The following is a 15,374-nucleotide window of genomic DNA, read 5'->3' on the forward strand; positions in this document are numbered from 1 at the left end:
AGTGAAGCTGAGATAGATGTCTGCCTCCCAGAACGTTAACAGAAATATTAAGTAGTTTATAAAAGAATGAAACTGAGGAAATCATTGAAAGCATAGAGCAAGCCCCCTCCCCCGCCTCACTTCCTGAAGTTATCATATTGTATAATAAAATTGGGAACACATTGAAAAAATGGCATGTGGCAACCAGCTTTCAAGAACAGTATCGACCAGTTTCTAACTTTTATTTCTATCGAAAATCATCACACCATAGGTGCATCAGCCTCTAGAAAAAAAATCAGCTCCGCAACAAGCAGCACTGAATTCTTTGATACATTACAGTGATCCGTAAAGAAGTAAGTGAGGCTTAAAAGTTATAGGAATCGAAACAGATAATGTACTGGAATAATCTGAGATACTTCACTTGTAGAAAGTTTAAAAAGTATAAATCGAAACTGTAAATATATATAAAAACTCTGCTTATAGGAGCACTATAAGGCAGTCACCTAGGCCTACGTTATTGGGCCTGTCGGATGAACCAAATGAAAGGAAGGCATTTGAAGGCAAAGGATAGTGATAATGACGGCGACTATCATAGTCTGGAGATATATTTTTTTAGCAACTTCAGGGAACACGGGAAGAATGGCGATTATAACCAGTCAGTAAATGTTGTAATCAACACGTACAGCTGTCTGAAACAAACGTGCATCATTTCCTCTCACCAAGGAATGACACCCAATTTTATTTCTTCATAAACGGAATAGAGGATACAAATGAGAAAATAAATATTATTCTTAACTGTGTTAAGGATTGGACGACATTTAAGCAACTAAAAATAAATGGGAATAAAACTGAATTTATCTTGGTGGTGAAGAAAAATAATTTATGAAACCATGGTAAAATTGGTTGAACACAGATGGTAATTTAATCCTGGTTACTGATCAAATCCGTGGCTTAGGTGTTATTTTAGTGCTCAAATGCAGTTACATGATATCAGCTCAGAAATATTGATTTTTTAAAATATATTTTGATGAGCGTTCTATTGAAGAACCTTAGATGCTACAAATATTCGAAATAGAGTAGCAAGATTAATGAAAGGTGTTGCCACTCGGGATAGGCTTGCCCCTACATTGAGTTACACCGGCTGCCGATCGAAGCTAGTTTAATGTCCAAGATACGTGCTATGACTCATCAAGCTATCAAGACTGGACGTCTATAGTATCTGAAAGATTTGTCGTGCATAATACAACCAGCGGATGTATTATGCACTAGCTACAAATGATTTCAAGTTATCTGAGCCAACATTCATTTCGAATGCTTGTTTTAGAACCTTCAAATTCGCAACCCCAAGATTGTAGGCTACAATAAGCTCTCAGTTGACATCAAAAGAGAGAGAGAATGTGAAATCTTCCAAGAAAAAAACTCAATCATTCTTCATTTTATAGAGTTATGATAGTGAGGCAGTGACAATATAGAGTGCACCGCCTTCTCACTGCTTTACACAACTATAGGCTACAAGACAATGAATACGCTAGTCCTACAAAGAGCCTCCGATGGACTGGAACCGGAAAAGAAGCCTACAGTAATTTTTTTAATTTCCCTTGACTAGTTGAAGTGTTTTCATAATAATATAGTAACTGTCAGGAAACTAAACATCTGGGACAGTGTAACCTGTAGTTGATAAGCAATTTTGCCTTTTAAGTACTTTTCTTTACGGGTGTCTTTGCCAAATCATTTGTTTCCGATCGAGTTTACTTTTTCCACACTCTCCAGTCAATCCTTTCGTCTGGAGCGTTACTGTGGATGCAGGGTTTTTATTTGCTCTTGTCTGTAAATAACACAGGTCTGTCTGCATCACGAGTTATTGGGCTTTAGTGATAAGCTCTTTGCTTTCTTTTTCCTCCGCGTTCCATCACACCCGTACTGTCACTGCAAGCCCACTTGTTGTGGTGTTGGTTTTGACGATATTTAAGAATACTTTTGCACATTCTTTAGCATTTTAGATATGAAATAAAATAATTTAATTTGAAAGTACTTTATATTAATATATAACATGATATTTTCGTAAATTAATTTATCAATATAGATTTTTATTATTTTAACTACAAAGACTACTGCCAAATGGTGCTTTTGGGAATACGATACGGTTCTCGACATTACCATGTTTGCCAACCAGGGAAAGTTATTGACTAACTGATGTCCTTTAATTTTAATGAATGTGAAATACCCATACGCATAAAAAACTCATATGATACTATTTTTGTATTTCTTAATTAACTTAAAGGATACTTACACGTGAAAACAAAACAATTGCAACATTTGATCTGTGTTTATTTACTACTGGGTAGTTGTCACCCCTGTTTCTTGCGGTCAAAGGAAGCAACAGAATTATTCATTAAAAGGAAACCATTATGATGTAAGTAAGTGCTTTCGGCCTTTCTGTATCTCTAAATATAATGATTTAATGCCAAAGAATGTAGTTTTCTTTTAGTGTGGCCGTGAAAGATATAAAAGAGACGCCAGCGGTAGTGTCATAGATGTGTTTGACCTTTTGTGTACGACCAATCCTAAGGCATAGACTAGACTTGATAATTACCTTAACGTAGGTAAACCGAACCTTGGTGTGACCAGTTTTACAGTCTTTATTCTGAAACCTAAAACAATAACAATACGACAAATTGGTTTATGACCTAGAACAAGAAGCACACTCATAGGCTAGCCTATGTCCTATGTGCTGTACCGTAAGCTAGGTAATTTTCCATCTGTTTATTTTGTGCTTTCAGCTACGTAATTAAGATAAAAAACTCATTTTTAATTCAGACTTGGCCAGCTACCTTACATGAGTATTACCAAATATTGGAACCGTATGATTTATGGGTAGCCTAAATATTACTGTTAAACCAGTAATTGAGTATCAAGGTATAATATAGCCTTGCCTGGTAGGCTTCAGATGAATTCAGCATTAATTCCCATTGCCTATGTCAGGAAATGCAGTAGAACTATGGGATTGCTCCTCATTGTGTATCAACATGGAAATTGACTTTTCCTGTAGTATTTTGGTTGCTTATTAACAATTTACCATTATTTTTGGCGGTTGACTATAATTAACCTGTAAGTAATGTCAGAACTGATATGATTTTGTATGCTGGCCATCCTGGAATGCTATCACGCATGCGCAGTGTTATAGGGGAGGTTTTGGTAAAAAGTCAAGTTTCCTTCACCAGGGCCCCAGCTAAGTTAGGGTAGGATATGTTAGGTTAGTATAGTTCCTTTTATAATAGGTTTCCTTAGCCGATCATAATGGGAAATACTGGTAGGAAACTGGGGTTATTGGTTTGGGAAAATGAAAATTAGTGAAACTCATATACATCCTAACCAGATTTAACCTAGGTTTACAGGGTCTTTACCTGACTGGGGCATTTACCTCCCTGGACCATCTTTGGCCTCCCTCCCAACCCTTTTTTCTCCCAACCCTGTTTGGTTTACTGTAAATCACAGTATGAAATGCAAAATGCATCCTAACCTAACATTGTTCCTTGTCTTCATGTGTGTTAGATCATTCATCTTTTAAAACAATAATGTTTTTAAGAAAGTCATACCAAAGTTATTTCTGTTGTTGATAATGAGAAATGTAGGGTGCCCAGTATTTGAGCTCCTCTCCTAGCCAAGAAACCTCCCTTTAATCACTTTTGTAGTTTTGCATTTTTTATTTAAAGTAATAACGATGAATTTTGTTTTAAAAACTGGTTCAGTTTCCTTTGAATTGACTCAATTGAAATCCAAGCCCTTAAACTTTTTATGAATAAAGGTAGTTTGCCACGCTTAAAAAATGTAAAGAAAGTAATAAATTGTATTATTTTCAAAGTTGGATTGATAAATTTTGTTTCAAATTATAGCTGATCCCATTCCATTTAAGGTTATGAAGGTAACCAGTAACATCAGGAACCAACTGTAATCCTCCTCTTAAAGGCCCTTCTAGAGCAATAATTATTAACCCCAGATGCCCTCCCAACTGAGTATCAAGACATAATCCCTCCAACTAATGTTATGTGTAAGTCCCCAGGCCAGATTATTTTTTCAGTACTGTAATTCCTTAAGGAACAGAAAATACTAATTTTTATTCTTGCAGAGAATACCATACTCATTGAGCTAAAAATTTGAAAAACCAAGATTAAGTTTTGCCTTTCAAATATTACTCTTTATTATTTTAATTATAAAATTGTTGGGCAGCTTAGGGCAGATATGTATATGTACTGAAGTTATATATACTTATGTGATTTTCTTCTGTGGTGTTCTAGTATTTGACATTTTTTTTTTACAGAAAGCATTGAGTACTTTAAAGCTAAATTTACTGATTCTTTTTCTTTGCCTTAAAGTTACCTCAAGTGATGAATGGGGTTTGTCTATCTGTCCGTTTGTCTCTAATGGTGTGTTTGTCTAACCAATGCACAGTTCATCATTAATGCAACCTTTTTACAATAGCATTTGCCTTTATGTGGATAGTTGTGAAATGAGTTCTCTCCGGTCCTTTCTGTCTTGTGCTCTTTCAGCCTTTACTGTTCCTCCATCAGGTCTAGGCCTTTATCTATGCTCCTTCTCAATGATTCCCTGCTACTTCTGTATCTGCTGCTTTTCTTACCAACTGTTCCTCAACTCCTCTCATCACATTTCCAGACCATGTCAGTCTTTTGAGATCATAGTCTTTCCTTGTGCTTCTTGTTACCACATTTCTCCATCAATCCCTCATTCATAATACAATCTTGCTGTACTCTCTCCATGAATTTTACCATTCTGTGGTCACACCTTTTCAAAATCTCCTCCAGCTTCTTTGTCGTTGCCAATGTTTCTGCGTAGAGTAATACAGATCTTTTGTGCTTTTTTATAGCTACTCTCTTTCTTACCGCTTTCTCAACTCCTGCTTCACATTCCAGTATTTCCTTGCAGACAGGAATGCTGTATCTATTCTAAGATCTGTCCAACTATCACAGCAGGGTTCCTTGTTCAGCTACTTTCCCCAGTTGCTCCTGAGTTGCAGTTTGAGCTTTAAAAATCCCTTGCTCCTTGTATATTTTGTAATCTTAGGTACCTGTAGTGGCACCATTACATTAGGTATGGTACTCAGTATGCCATTCACACTTTTCCCACAGCAATCACATGGCTGCTTTCTTGATGATAATTTTTCCTTTTCTTCCAATACAGTCATCATAAGCATTGTTTTCTGTGTGTGGATTATCAGTCCTCTCCTCTCTATTTCACTTTTAGCCCTTTTAAACCTTTCCCCCATCTCGTCCTCAGGTGTTGATGTAAGCACTAAGTCCTAGGGACTGTTTCTGCACTCATTTGAAGCCTCATCCATTAGTGACAAATTCTGATATACACTAATATTTATCTCTGTTTATGATAACCTTGCCTTTGTCTTTGAAGATAAGTGTTATGAAAGAGTAACTTGGTCAGCTGTATAAGTTTTTCTGGTTATTTACTCCTCATAATGTCTATTTAATCGTTTATCTTGGTGCTCCGTCAGTTGCTTTTTCAAGATCCTCAGATATATGGCATAATCTCGTATTTTTTATGCGATACCTTGCCAGTAGTTTCCATATTATACAGACTGGCGATCTCTCTGGCATGAAGCCAGTCTAACTGCAATCAATTTTCACACCTTTTCCCAAACTTTTATACTGTATTGTTCTATTTCTCACTATTAAATTTGCAAGCACCAATCAGTATTGTTATACAGTACCAGGTCTCACCTGATGTAACAATAATTATTTGGGATGAACCTTACCTTCTGTTAAAGATAGTTTATATCTCCAATCCGACAGGAGAGGAGATATAAGCTATCTTGAACATAGGTAAGTATCCAAATAACAAATTTATTTATGAAAATTTTTTTTATTTATTTATTTTTTTGCTGTCTACTTTTCATCATCATAAGTTAATCTGTTTTTCAGCATCCCCACTCCTGTATGTTATCAACTTCTCTTTTAGCATCTTAAATGTATTAAACAACTTCAATTGTAGCCTTAAGCAAAGTTCCAGTATTGCTTCTTCCTCTTGATTTCATTCTCCTTAGCTTCATCTACCTATAGCTCTCTCAAAACCAAACCAGCTCTGGCTTCTCCTATTTGGCCATTTAGGTCTCCTATCAGAATCCCTTGTCTGCCCAGGCCCCTTCAGAGTTACACTTATCTCCTGTTTCATTGGAAAAAGAGGATGATGTGGATCAGGACTCTGCTCCTTCAGCCTGTGCAGCCTTGTTGACTTATTTGCTGCAGAGTTTCCCTGATTTTTTCTCACCAGTGGCTCCTGCTTCTCCAGCTTCCACGTTCTTCATGAGTAACAAGGCTGTTGACATGTCCAAACTAACGAAGATGGTGCTCTCATCTTCCGCAAGGAAGGCCTTGAGTGAACTTGACAGTTGGCTCTTGGAGAAGACAGAGCAGGGGAATTCTTCCTTTACTTTTCCTCCTTCTCGCCTAGTCTGTTGGAGGTATTTGGCATATGCCACCGGGGAGGCTCCCTCTTTGGGAGTCGCTGCCTCCTCCCCGGGGGACTTCTCCGGCCTTATAAATTCGTCTTGGAGGTCAGCCTTGGCCGTTGCTAAGGTGATGTTCTCTCCCACAGAACTTGACCACCTCCTTAAGAATTTATTTAAAGTGTTTGAAATCCTTAGCATCTTAGATTGGCTTAATGTCCTTTCATGTGCTGATAAGGGCATTAGGGATGACTCTCAAGAGTTAGCCTCTCTCTTCGCCATGGGAATGCTCAAAAAGAGGGAGCTTTGGTGCTCTTCCACCTCAAAGGGCGTCACTGCTTCGCAGAAATCAGCTTTGCTCTTCTTTCCTCTCGATCACCAGCACCTTTTCCCTTAATCCACCGTCAGCGACATTGCTTCGGATCTTGAGAAGAAGAGTACTTATGACCTTTTAGCCTGGTCGACTAGGCGCCCCAGAGAGCTCTGAACTCTTGGCATCAAATCCATTTCTCCCCCTCAGCCGCTGCCCTTTCTTGGCGGCAGACAAATGGCCAAATCCAGACCTAGAACTACTCTGTGGTTCTTGTCTCGCCCATTTAGGAAATCTCCTCCAAGTCTTCCTCACGGAAGTGAGGACCCTGTCCTCCATGCACCAGTAGGAGCCAGGCTCCTCCATTTCTGGGAGAGATGGAGTATAAGGGGAGTGGAGCAGTGGGTTGTGAAAGTATTGAAGGAGGGCTACTCCATTCCATTCAGGGAGGAGCACCCCCTTAGTCAACACTCCCATTGTGTTGACCACTTACTCTGTAGGCTCAGAGAGGTTTTCGTCCCTCTCGGACGAAGTCTCATCCCTCCTCAAGAAGAGAGCCATCAAAGTAGTCGAAGATGTCAGGTCAGACAGTTTCTACAATCTTCTCTTTGTAGTCCCCAAGTCATCAGGAGGATGGAGACCTATCCTGGATGTCAGTGCCTTGAATTTCTACGTCAAAAAGATGAAATTCAAGATGGAAACAAGTCGCTCAATCATGTCATCCATTTGCCGAGGTGACTGGATGATGACTCGGCAAGCAGGATGCCTACTTCCATATCCATGTACACCCAGACTCCAGGAAGTACCTCAGGTTCATGTTCTGCAACAGAGTTTACCAGTTTCAAGCCTTATGCTTCGGTCTTTCGATAGCTCCGCAAGTTTTCACTCGAGTTCTTGCTTTGCTTGCCAAATGGTTTCATTGCATGGGAGTCAACATCTCACTCTTTTTAGATGATTGGCTTCTTTGATCACCTTCAAAGGATAGATGCATGGAGGACCTTCAGAAGACTCTTCACTTAGCACAGGATTTAGGCCTACTGATCTATATCCAGAAGTCCCTTCTGATTCGAACGCAGAGGATTATATATTTGGGGATGACGATAGACTCTCAGAGTTTTCAGGTTTTTCATTCCCCCAAAAGAATAGAGATATGTTGGAGGAAAGTGATCGATTTCCTCTCCTGTCAAGATTGATGAGCTTTCTCAATACTCTAGCTTCCATGGAGCAGTTTGTCTCCCTGAAGGGCCAGCTGAGACAGGAGAGCTCATACAGACATGTTTGTCTTTCCTGTCTCTCAAGAAATCAAGGAAGATTTGTGGTGGAGGTCAGAAAACAGACTGTCAGAGGGGAAGTTCCTCCTCTCGTTGAGCCCCCAACCTAGGCTTCTATGCAGATGTGTCGGATCTAGGTTGGGGGGCTCTTTTAGGCAACAAGGAAGTGTCAGGAATGTGGTCTGGGGAACAGAAACTTTGGCACATCATTGTCAAGGAACTGACAGCAATTCATTTAGGTCTGCAACACTTTGCAACAGAAGTCTACAACAAGACAGTGGACAATACCATGGCCCTGTCATATATAAAGAAGCAAGGTGGGGGGACTCATTCGTTCTCCCTCTGTGAGGCAGCAAGGTCCCTTCTTTAATGGGCGCACTGAATCAGACCAGGTCAGTGACCTGGTTCATCCAGGGCAAGCTCAACGTCCTTGCAGACGAATTGAGCCATCTCAGTTAGGTACTCCCCACAGAGTGGACTCTTCATCCACAGGTGTGCGTGGATCTGTGGAAACTGTGGGGGAGACTGCTTATAGATCTTTTTGTGACCTCCAAGAATCATCGTCTCCCTTATTCTGTTCACCAGTTCCAGACCATCTAGCATGGGCAGTGGCTGCCATGCTACAGGAAAGGCCGAACAAAAATCTGTATGCCTTCCATTCTGCATGGTAAGGGAAGTCCTCAAGTTTTGCACCCATACGAATGTCACGATGACGTTAGTGGCCTCTTTCTGGCCGCAGAAGGAATGGTTCCCAGATCTCCTCAGGCTTCTGACAGACTTCCCGAGGTTGTTACCACAGAGGCCACGTCTTCTCAGTCAGCCTCACTTCAGGTGCTTCCACCAAGGATTGTCCACTCCTGTCCCTGACAGGATACAGACTGTCAGGAAACTCCTTAGACAGAAAGGATTTTCAAGATCAGCTTTAGAGTCTATTGCGAAATGTAGACATCAATCCTCCAACAAAGTCAACCAAGCCAAGTAGACAATCTTTCAAGCCTGGTGTAGAAGACATAACATCTTGTCCTCTCAGATGTCTGTAACAGACGTTGCAGATTTTGTTTTTTATTTGAGGACATTTAGAGCCTTTACCTCCTCAATGATCAAAGGTTACAGGGCAATGCTGAGCTCTGTTTTTCGACACTGGTATGGACCTTTCCTCAGATAAGGATCTGTCCGACCTCATCAAGTCCTTTGATACCTCCAAACCTAAGGGATTAGAGGCTGTCCCTTGGAATTTGGATGTAGTCCTAAACTGGCTCTCAGGTCCCCGTTTTGAGCTTCTTCGTTCAACTTCACTACGAGACCTTACTGGGAAGACCCCTTTTCTTGTGGCCCTGGCAACAGCTAAGCAGGTCAGTGAGCTGCATGCTCTTGACAGAAGAGTCATATTTTCCCAAGGGGATGCTGTGTGTTCATTCTCCCTTGGCTTTTTGGCCAAAAATGAGACCCCATCCAAACCCTGGCCTCGTTCCTTTATTATTAAAAGCCTAGCAGATATCCTTGGCCCAGAAGATGAGGAAAGAGCTCTTTGTCCGGTTAGAGCACTGAGGTATTATCTACATAGAACAGAGAAGATCCGAGGTCCTACGAGTAACCTACGGTGCCCAGTTCTTCTTGAGGGATCTCATCACTGAAGCCCATTCCCAAATTGGAGAGGATGTCTTGCCTTCAATGCTGAGGATCATGAGATCAGAACACCCACCACTTCGTTAACCTTCAAGCATAATTTATCCTTATCTTCTATTTTGCAAGCATCTTATTGGAGGTGTAAGTCAATCTTTGCGACTCATTATCTAAGTGATGTTGAAACGGTGTTCAATCATTGCAGTACCTTGGGTCCATTGTCGGTGGCTGGCATGGTTTTTGGGGGATGAAGCGTAGGAAGCATTCCTTCCTCCGTTATTCTCTTCGCCTTGACCTACGGTGTTGAGTCTTAGGGGAACCTGGGGGATACTGTGTACCTGGAGTGCCCTCCAGTCATATTTTTAGTGGACAGGTGATGGTTTTTTTTAATATGTGGTGTAGGTGATGTTGTTGTTTTGTCTGGTTGATTGTTTTATGGTACTGTGCCCAGGGCAGGGGCAACTATTTGTATATGCTTGTTAGCCATCGGAATTGTCCTTTGCTGCAAAGCTCCCACTGACGTAGAGGTGCTCCAGGGCTATACTGCCACTCCTTGCATGGTTAAGATGAGTGCCAACCAGAGGCAGTATCTACCTGCAGTAGCTCTCTTACCAGGTAAGGAACAACAAGCATTGTATCAATGCTAGCAACTTTTTATTCACTAACTCATTATCATCTCTAATGTTTTGGGGTAGAAAATGTCCATGTATCCCACCTCTGTTCAATATGGGATTCAGCAATGTAATTACTTGGTAAGTTACATATATAAAGATGACATTTTTATGATACAATAAAATTTTATATACCATGTACTTACCAAGTAATTACGAATCAGAGCCCTCCCTCCTCCCCTCACATGGGCATAAGGGCACCAACAAATTGAGCTCTCCACTGAGTTGTTCCTCTTTTACCCTGAAAATGGGCTGGGTCAGGTCATCTACACTAAACAAACTAACGCTAACTGCGAGTTTCAAAGTTTTGAGCTGCCAGCGAGTGAAACTGTGAGCAATGTAATTACTTGGTAAGTATTCACAAAACTTTTTTTTATCATAAAAATGTCATGTTGCTTAATAATAGGAAAGGGTAACCAAGTAGTGCAATGGATAAGAAAGATCAGCCTGTTAACTGCCAGGAACTATAATAAACCACCTTGGAGTAACTTCCATGGCTGTATACTAAATACTGTCCAGTTTTATTGTTCAAACCTTTTGTCAATTCTGTGTAGCTTCCCCTTGAGAATGACAAGATAGATACATAGCCTACCTATATTCAGTACTAATATTGGAAGATATAAGATACACTCCCTAATATTGTTGAAGATTGGACTTTTCCTCTACCTGCTGAGTAAAAGCAGCGCATCGGGAATTTGAGAGAAGGTCTGTGTAAGGGCTTTTAAGAAATTACAGGACTGAATTATTATAATTTTGTAAAATTTTTCTTTTTCAGGGATCTTGGGATCGTGCATAATGCTCCTTTGATTATGGGTACATTTTCCACTGGCATATCCCATATCCTTCTTATTTCAATTTTCAGGTCTTGATACTCATCATTTTTTCTGTCTTTCTCATCTACTCTGGTGTCCCATGGTATTGCGACATCAGTGAGTGATACTTATTATTATTATTATTAGATAGCATTGGCACATTCAGATGAAATAAGCCAAAGAAAAGGCTGTTTACTTTCAAAACATTAGTTTCCTTAACAAAGCTTTTTCTTTCAGATAATGGATGCTCAAAACACCCTAAGTCCAGATAAGCAAATTAATGGCAGTTCTAGTAGGTATGTATATACTTTTGAATGTTGCTTGTATTGCCTTAACTGCAATGTATATTTTGAATGTTTTGATCTGTTGAGGGAAGATTAAATTTATTCTTGCATTACCTAGGTGTGTACAGTTTTATACAAATTGAATGTCATATAGTTTTCAGATATTAGTTAACTGATATCTTCTCAGGAATACAGTAGCCTTTCAAAAAATTTTTATGCTTTCCACAAGATTGCCATGCAGACATGTAAGGCATCCTTATTACCTACTCTGGAAAATCAGCTGGTTGGTATTACTAAATTCATTCCCTTTTTTTTTCAGATCATCATCAGATGCTTCAAACATACCCAAATCACCAAAGGTAAGGTGTCTCTTGGTGATCAGTTTCTTGAGTTCTTATTTCTAGGATAGATATTCTGTTTAGTGTGTTATAAGTTTCGCTTGATTGAAAGCTTAAAATTTTGAATAGAATTTATTGTGAGCTTTTGTAAAGCTCATGCTATCTGGGCAAGAAATATAATGCAACTAGGAAAAATATGTCTAAAAGTTTCCTCTAGTCCTTTGCAGAATTTCTTTAATACTTGGGTTAAGGTACCTGGTGTCCAAATTACTACCTGTATTCACACTGTTAATTCAGAACTTGCATAGTACACAGGAAGGAAAATTATAAACTTAACTAATGAAAAGAACAGAATACAGTACAGTACTGTTTTGTATAATACAGTTAACACTACAGTCTTAAAAATTAACACAAAATTCATGAAGTAAATTACTGTCAAAAAATGAAAGCCTAACCTAGGCTATATAAAAGTAGTAAACATTAACTGTCTGAGATTTAAAGATCTTTTAAATACTGTATTGTGTGCAGTATAAGCATGAAAGAGAACTTAAGTATTTGCTAACTAGAGTATATTGCACAAAAAAACAAAGAGCAATTAAAATAAGCATAAGCATAAGCATAAAGAAAATCATCTGTACGGATTGCTGCCATAACCTTTCATGCAAGATACTGTGTCAAGCTAATAAATACTGGTTGTGTCAGTTTGAAGTAATTCATTCAACTTTGCCAAGGGCAATTGAGAAATGGGAGGAATTGTATACAGTAATCATATTTCTTGCTTTTCTCTTCATCTTGGGTAACTGAGAAATGGGAGGAATTGTATACAGTACTCATATTTCTTGCTTTTCTCTTCGGTCTTGGGTAAAAAAATTTCAAGCTCCTTCAGGTTTGAATGGAAGCTTTTAATTTTGATATCAAGAATTGTCAAAATCTTAGGCTTAAGGTGTACAGGAAACACCCCAATTAAAGTTACAAAACTCACGTGGGGTTAACCTGAAAGTGAAGTAGTAAAAATGCATCTGTAAAATTACCAACCTCCCATGTCTGTATTTTAGTACTTGTTAGCATTTCATTGCTTAAATTTCTTACATATCACCATATAAAACATACCTCCATGCTAGTGAGTGATAGGACTTCTCACACTCTAATATTCTGTACATACATAAACTTTGTTTTTGCTGTGCACACTTGTTTAAGTTATTGCATGTGCTTTTAGGGCAGACACATTAAATTTATAGTAATGTTTTACTGGAGTACTGACATACTGTGTACAGATGTTGGGTTGGGAAGTTTTGGTTTCTAGGCATTTAATTTAGTGCAAAGTAAAAAAATATTTGTTTAACAGGTTAACATATGGCCCACTCACCTAAGACATAATTGTAAGGTAAAACTACTGCTGCTTGGCCATGTCCCAGTGAATTTACAAGAGAAACCTGTTGTATGTAGGGAAACCTATTTTATGTGGAGAAACTGTCAACATTAAAGAACACCTAACCTACTAAGTATGAGGGCCTAGCATAGCCTAGCCTACTTCATGCTCAAAACACTTGCCATAGTCCACAGTTTGGCAGAATTATTCAACTCAATGCGCATTTAATTATAAAACGTATAATATCTTGTAGTTTATTGAATATTGAAAGAATACTTGCAGGAGGCAAAAAAAATTTTGTTCACAAAGCCATCCCAGTCTTGGCTAGCCTATGCTATGCTGACCTATCATATGTGTTCTCAGACCAAATGCTATGGATAATTTAAAAAAAAATATAGCCTGTTTTTCAATTAAGTATTCAATTCCTATGTTCTACACTGATAAAGAAAAATCTGGATCATACAGTATAGCACAAGCTGAAGCAGCCATGCCAACAACGCTATGTGGTGAATAAGGGATTTAAGTGACCACATATAAAAATTCATCAAGATAAAGTTGTAATGTAATCTCATTTATAAAATGATATGCAAAAGTATTAATATATTAATAAACTAATGCAACATCTAATATTATTAAAGTATAATCTGTGTGTGATTTTCTGGCTATCTGCCTGGTTTCAGTGGGGCTGTCATTAACTGAAAACAAGTGTTAAGTCTAATGAGTACTCACGACCAGTATACAAAGCAGGAAATATATGTCCTGAATAATCTGTGAAGCTTTGAACTTGAATTAATTGCTGGATATTGAGGTTGGTGAGGATGTTAAAGTAACATGATTATTTAATTCTTCTGACGATGATGCCCCCTGGGTGACTGTAGAGCATTCTACACTGTCAGTGCCTTTGAATAACACTGTGACATTCACAGTTGCTGATGGTTTAATAAATATAGTCATCTTCAGGAAGTGTTAATATTTGACAAGAAAGTTGGTTTCTTATTTTTACTTTAAATTTTTCTGTAGTAGGCTGTAGCATCTTGTCCCTGCCTGTCAGCTGTTGAGAACCTTTTATAATTGACTACCATGTTTTCTGTTATTCTTATGCAATTATGTACAGTGTAATTTCAAACTTTCAACCAGTTTCTTTGCTTTGAACATCTTGCTCCTTCCTTTGCCTCCATTTTTTCATCTCTTAGTGCAGTCAGTTTTTCAGTACAAAGCTGTGCAGCTATAGTGCCAGCAAGCTCATGAATGTCCTCTTCATACATTTCCAATTCTAACTGTTCCCTGGTAGTAAAATTTATGTACAGTCTTCATCAGTAGTAGCATCTGTGTTAAGGCCTTTGACATTGTTCACAAATGTCTTTAAAACTTTCCTCATATATCTTGCATGCATTGCTTTATGACTTCCCATGTTGAAGCAATTAGCCAGATGGTATTGAAATTGTTGAAGTCTTTCTCAAATTTTCTAAGTGTCCTGCCAAGTCAGTTACTGACGTAAATAGTAAATGCTAGATATGGGAATGCTTGTAGATCAGTCAAGACAGTATCTAGATTGGTAGAAACTGCTGTCAACCTCATTTTAGTACACACCGCTAAAAGGTCAGACCTCATCTTACATGTGTGGAGGCTATCAAGTGTGATTTCATTAAGAAAAATTACAGTCAGATGCTGTTGAGGTCCTTGCCAACCCAGATTAGAAATCCACTTCAGTCCATGCTGATGAAAATGTATGTGAAACAAGAGGAATTGATTGAAGTTCTTCCAGTGAATTGAGACTTTGCCAGAGTTTTGAGGGGGAAGAACTTGTCAAGTCACTTTGTCCACTTTCATAAGACCTTAGTTCAGTCCATACGTATTTATCAGATCTAAGATATGAACCTTTGGAGGAAGCTAGAGTAAGGGATGCCACATTAAAAACAGTATCTTTAGTGACACTAGTGTCAGCAAGGAGGATTAGCAAATTAATGCCCTTGAGTGACATCTCTCATACATAAAAATTAGCATAGCATATGTTTGAACCACATACCTGCTAATATAGCCAAGACACAGGTACACACAGCCCCAGCCTTTTATGTAAGTTTGTCATTCCTGCCTTATCTGTGCAAGTAGGGAATGAAGAGAGTTGTAAGGACTTATCTTTGAAGGACCGTATCCTTTAGAAAAGTGGTGAAATCAAAGGTATCAGAGAAACAATTCCTGAGGTTATGACATATCATAGAGCTCATACATTCATCTTGGAGCTGGA

General features: G+C 38.7%; 1 protein-coding gene across 3 annotated transcripts in view; it reads left to right on the forward strand.

Moving 5' to 3' along the window:
* Window positions 1-2,102: 2,102 nt before the first annotated feature.
* Window positions 2,103-15,374, forward strand: part of Pdk1 (Phosphoinositide-dependent kinase 1) — a 72,485-nt gene continuing 59,213 nt past the window's right edge. The window contains exons 1-3 of one of the 3 annotated variants that reach the window (XM_067116106.1): window positions 2,103-2,396; window positions 11,376-11,434; window positions 11,742-11,781. In XM_067116106.1, the coding sequence (XP_066972207.1) occupies window positions 11,379-11,434; window positions 11,742-11,781 (96 nt within the window). In that variant the 5' untranslated portion in view covers window positions 2,103-2,396; window positions 11,376-11,378. The remainder of the gene's footprint in view (window positions 2,397-11,375; window positions 11,435-11,741; window positions 11,782-15,374) is intronic. The other 2 variants (XM_067116107.1, XM_067116108.1) reach the window with 2 other exon arrangements.

This window comes from Macrobrachium rosenbergii, chromosome 14, assembly GCF_040412425.1.
Source record: "Macrobrachium rosenbergii isolate ZJJX-2024 chromosome 14, ASM4041242v1, whole genome shotgun sequence".
Classification (NCBI taxonomy): Eukaryota; Metazoa; Arthropoda; class Malacostraca; order Decapoda; family Palaemonidae; genus Macrobrachium; species Macrobrachium rosenbergii.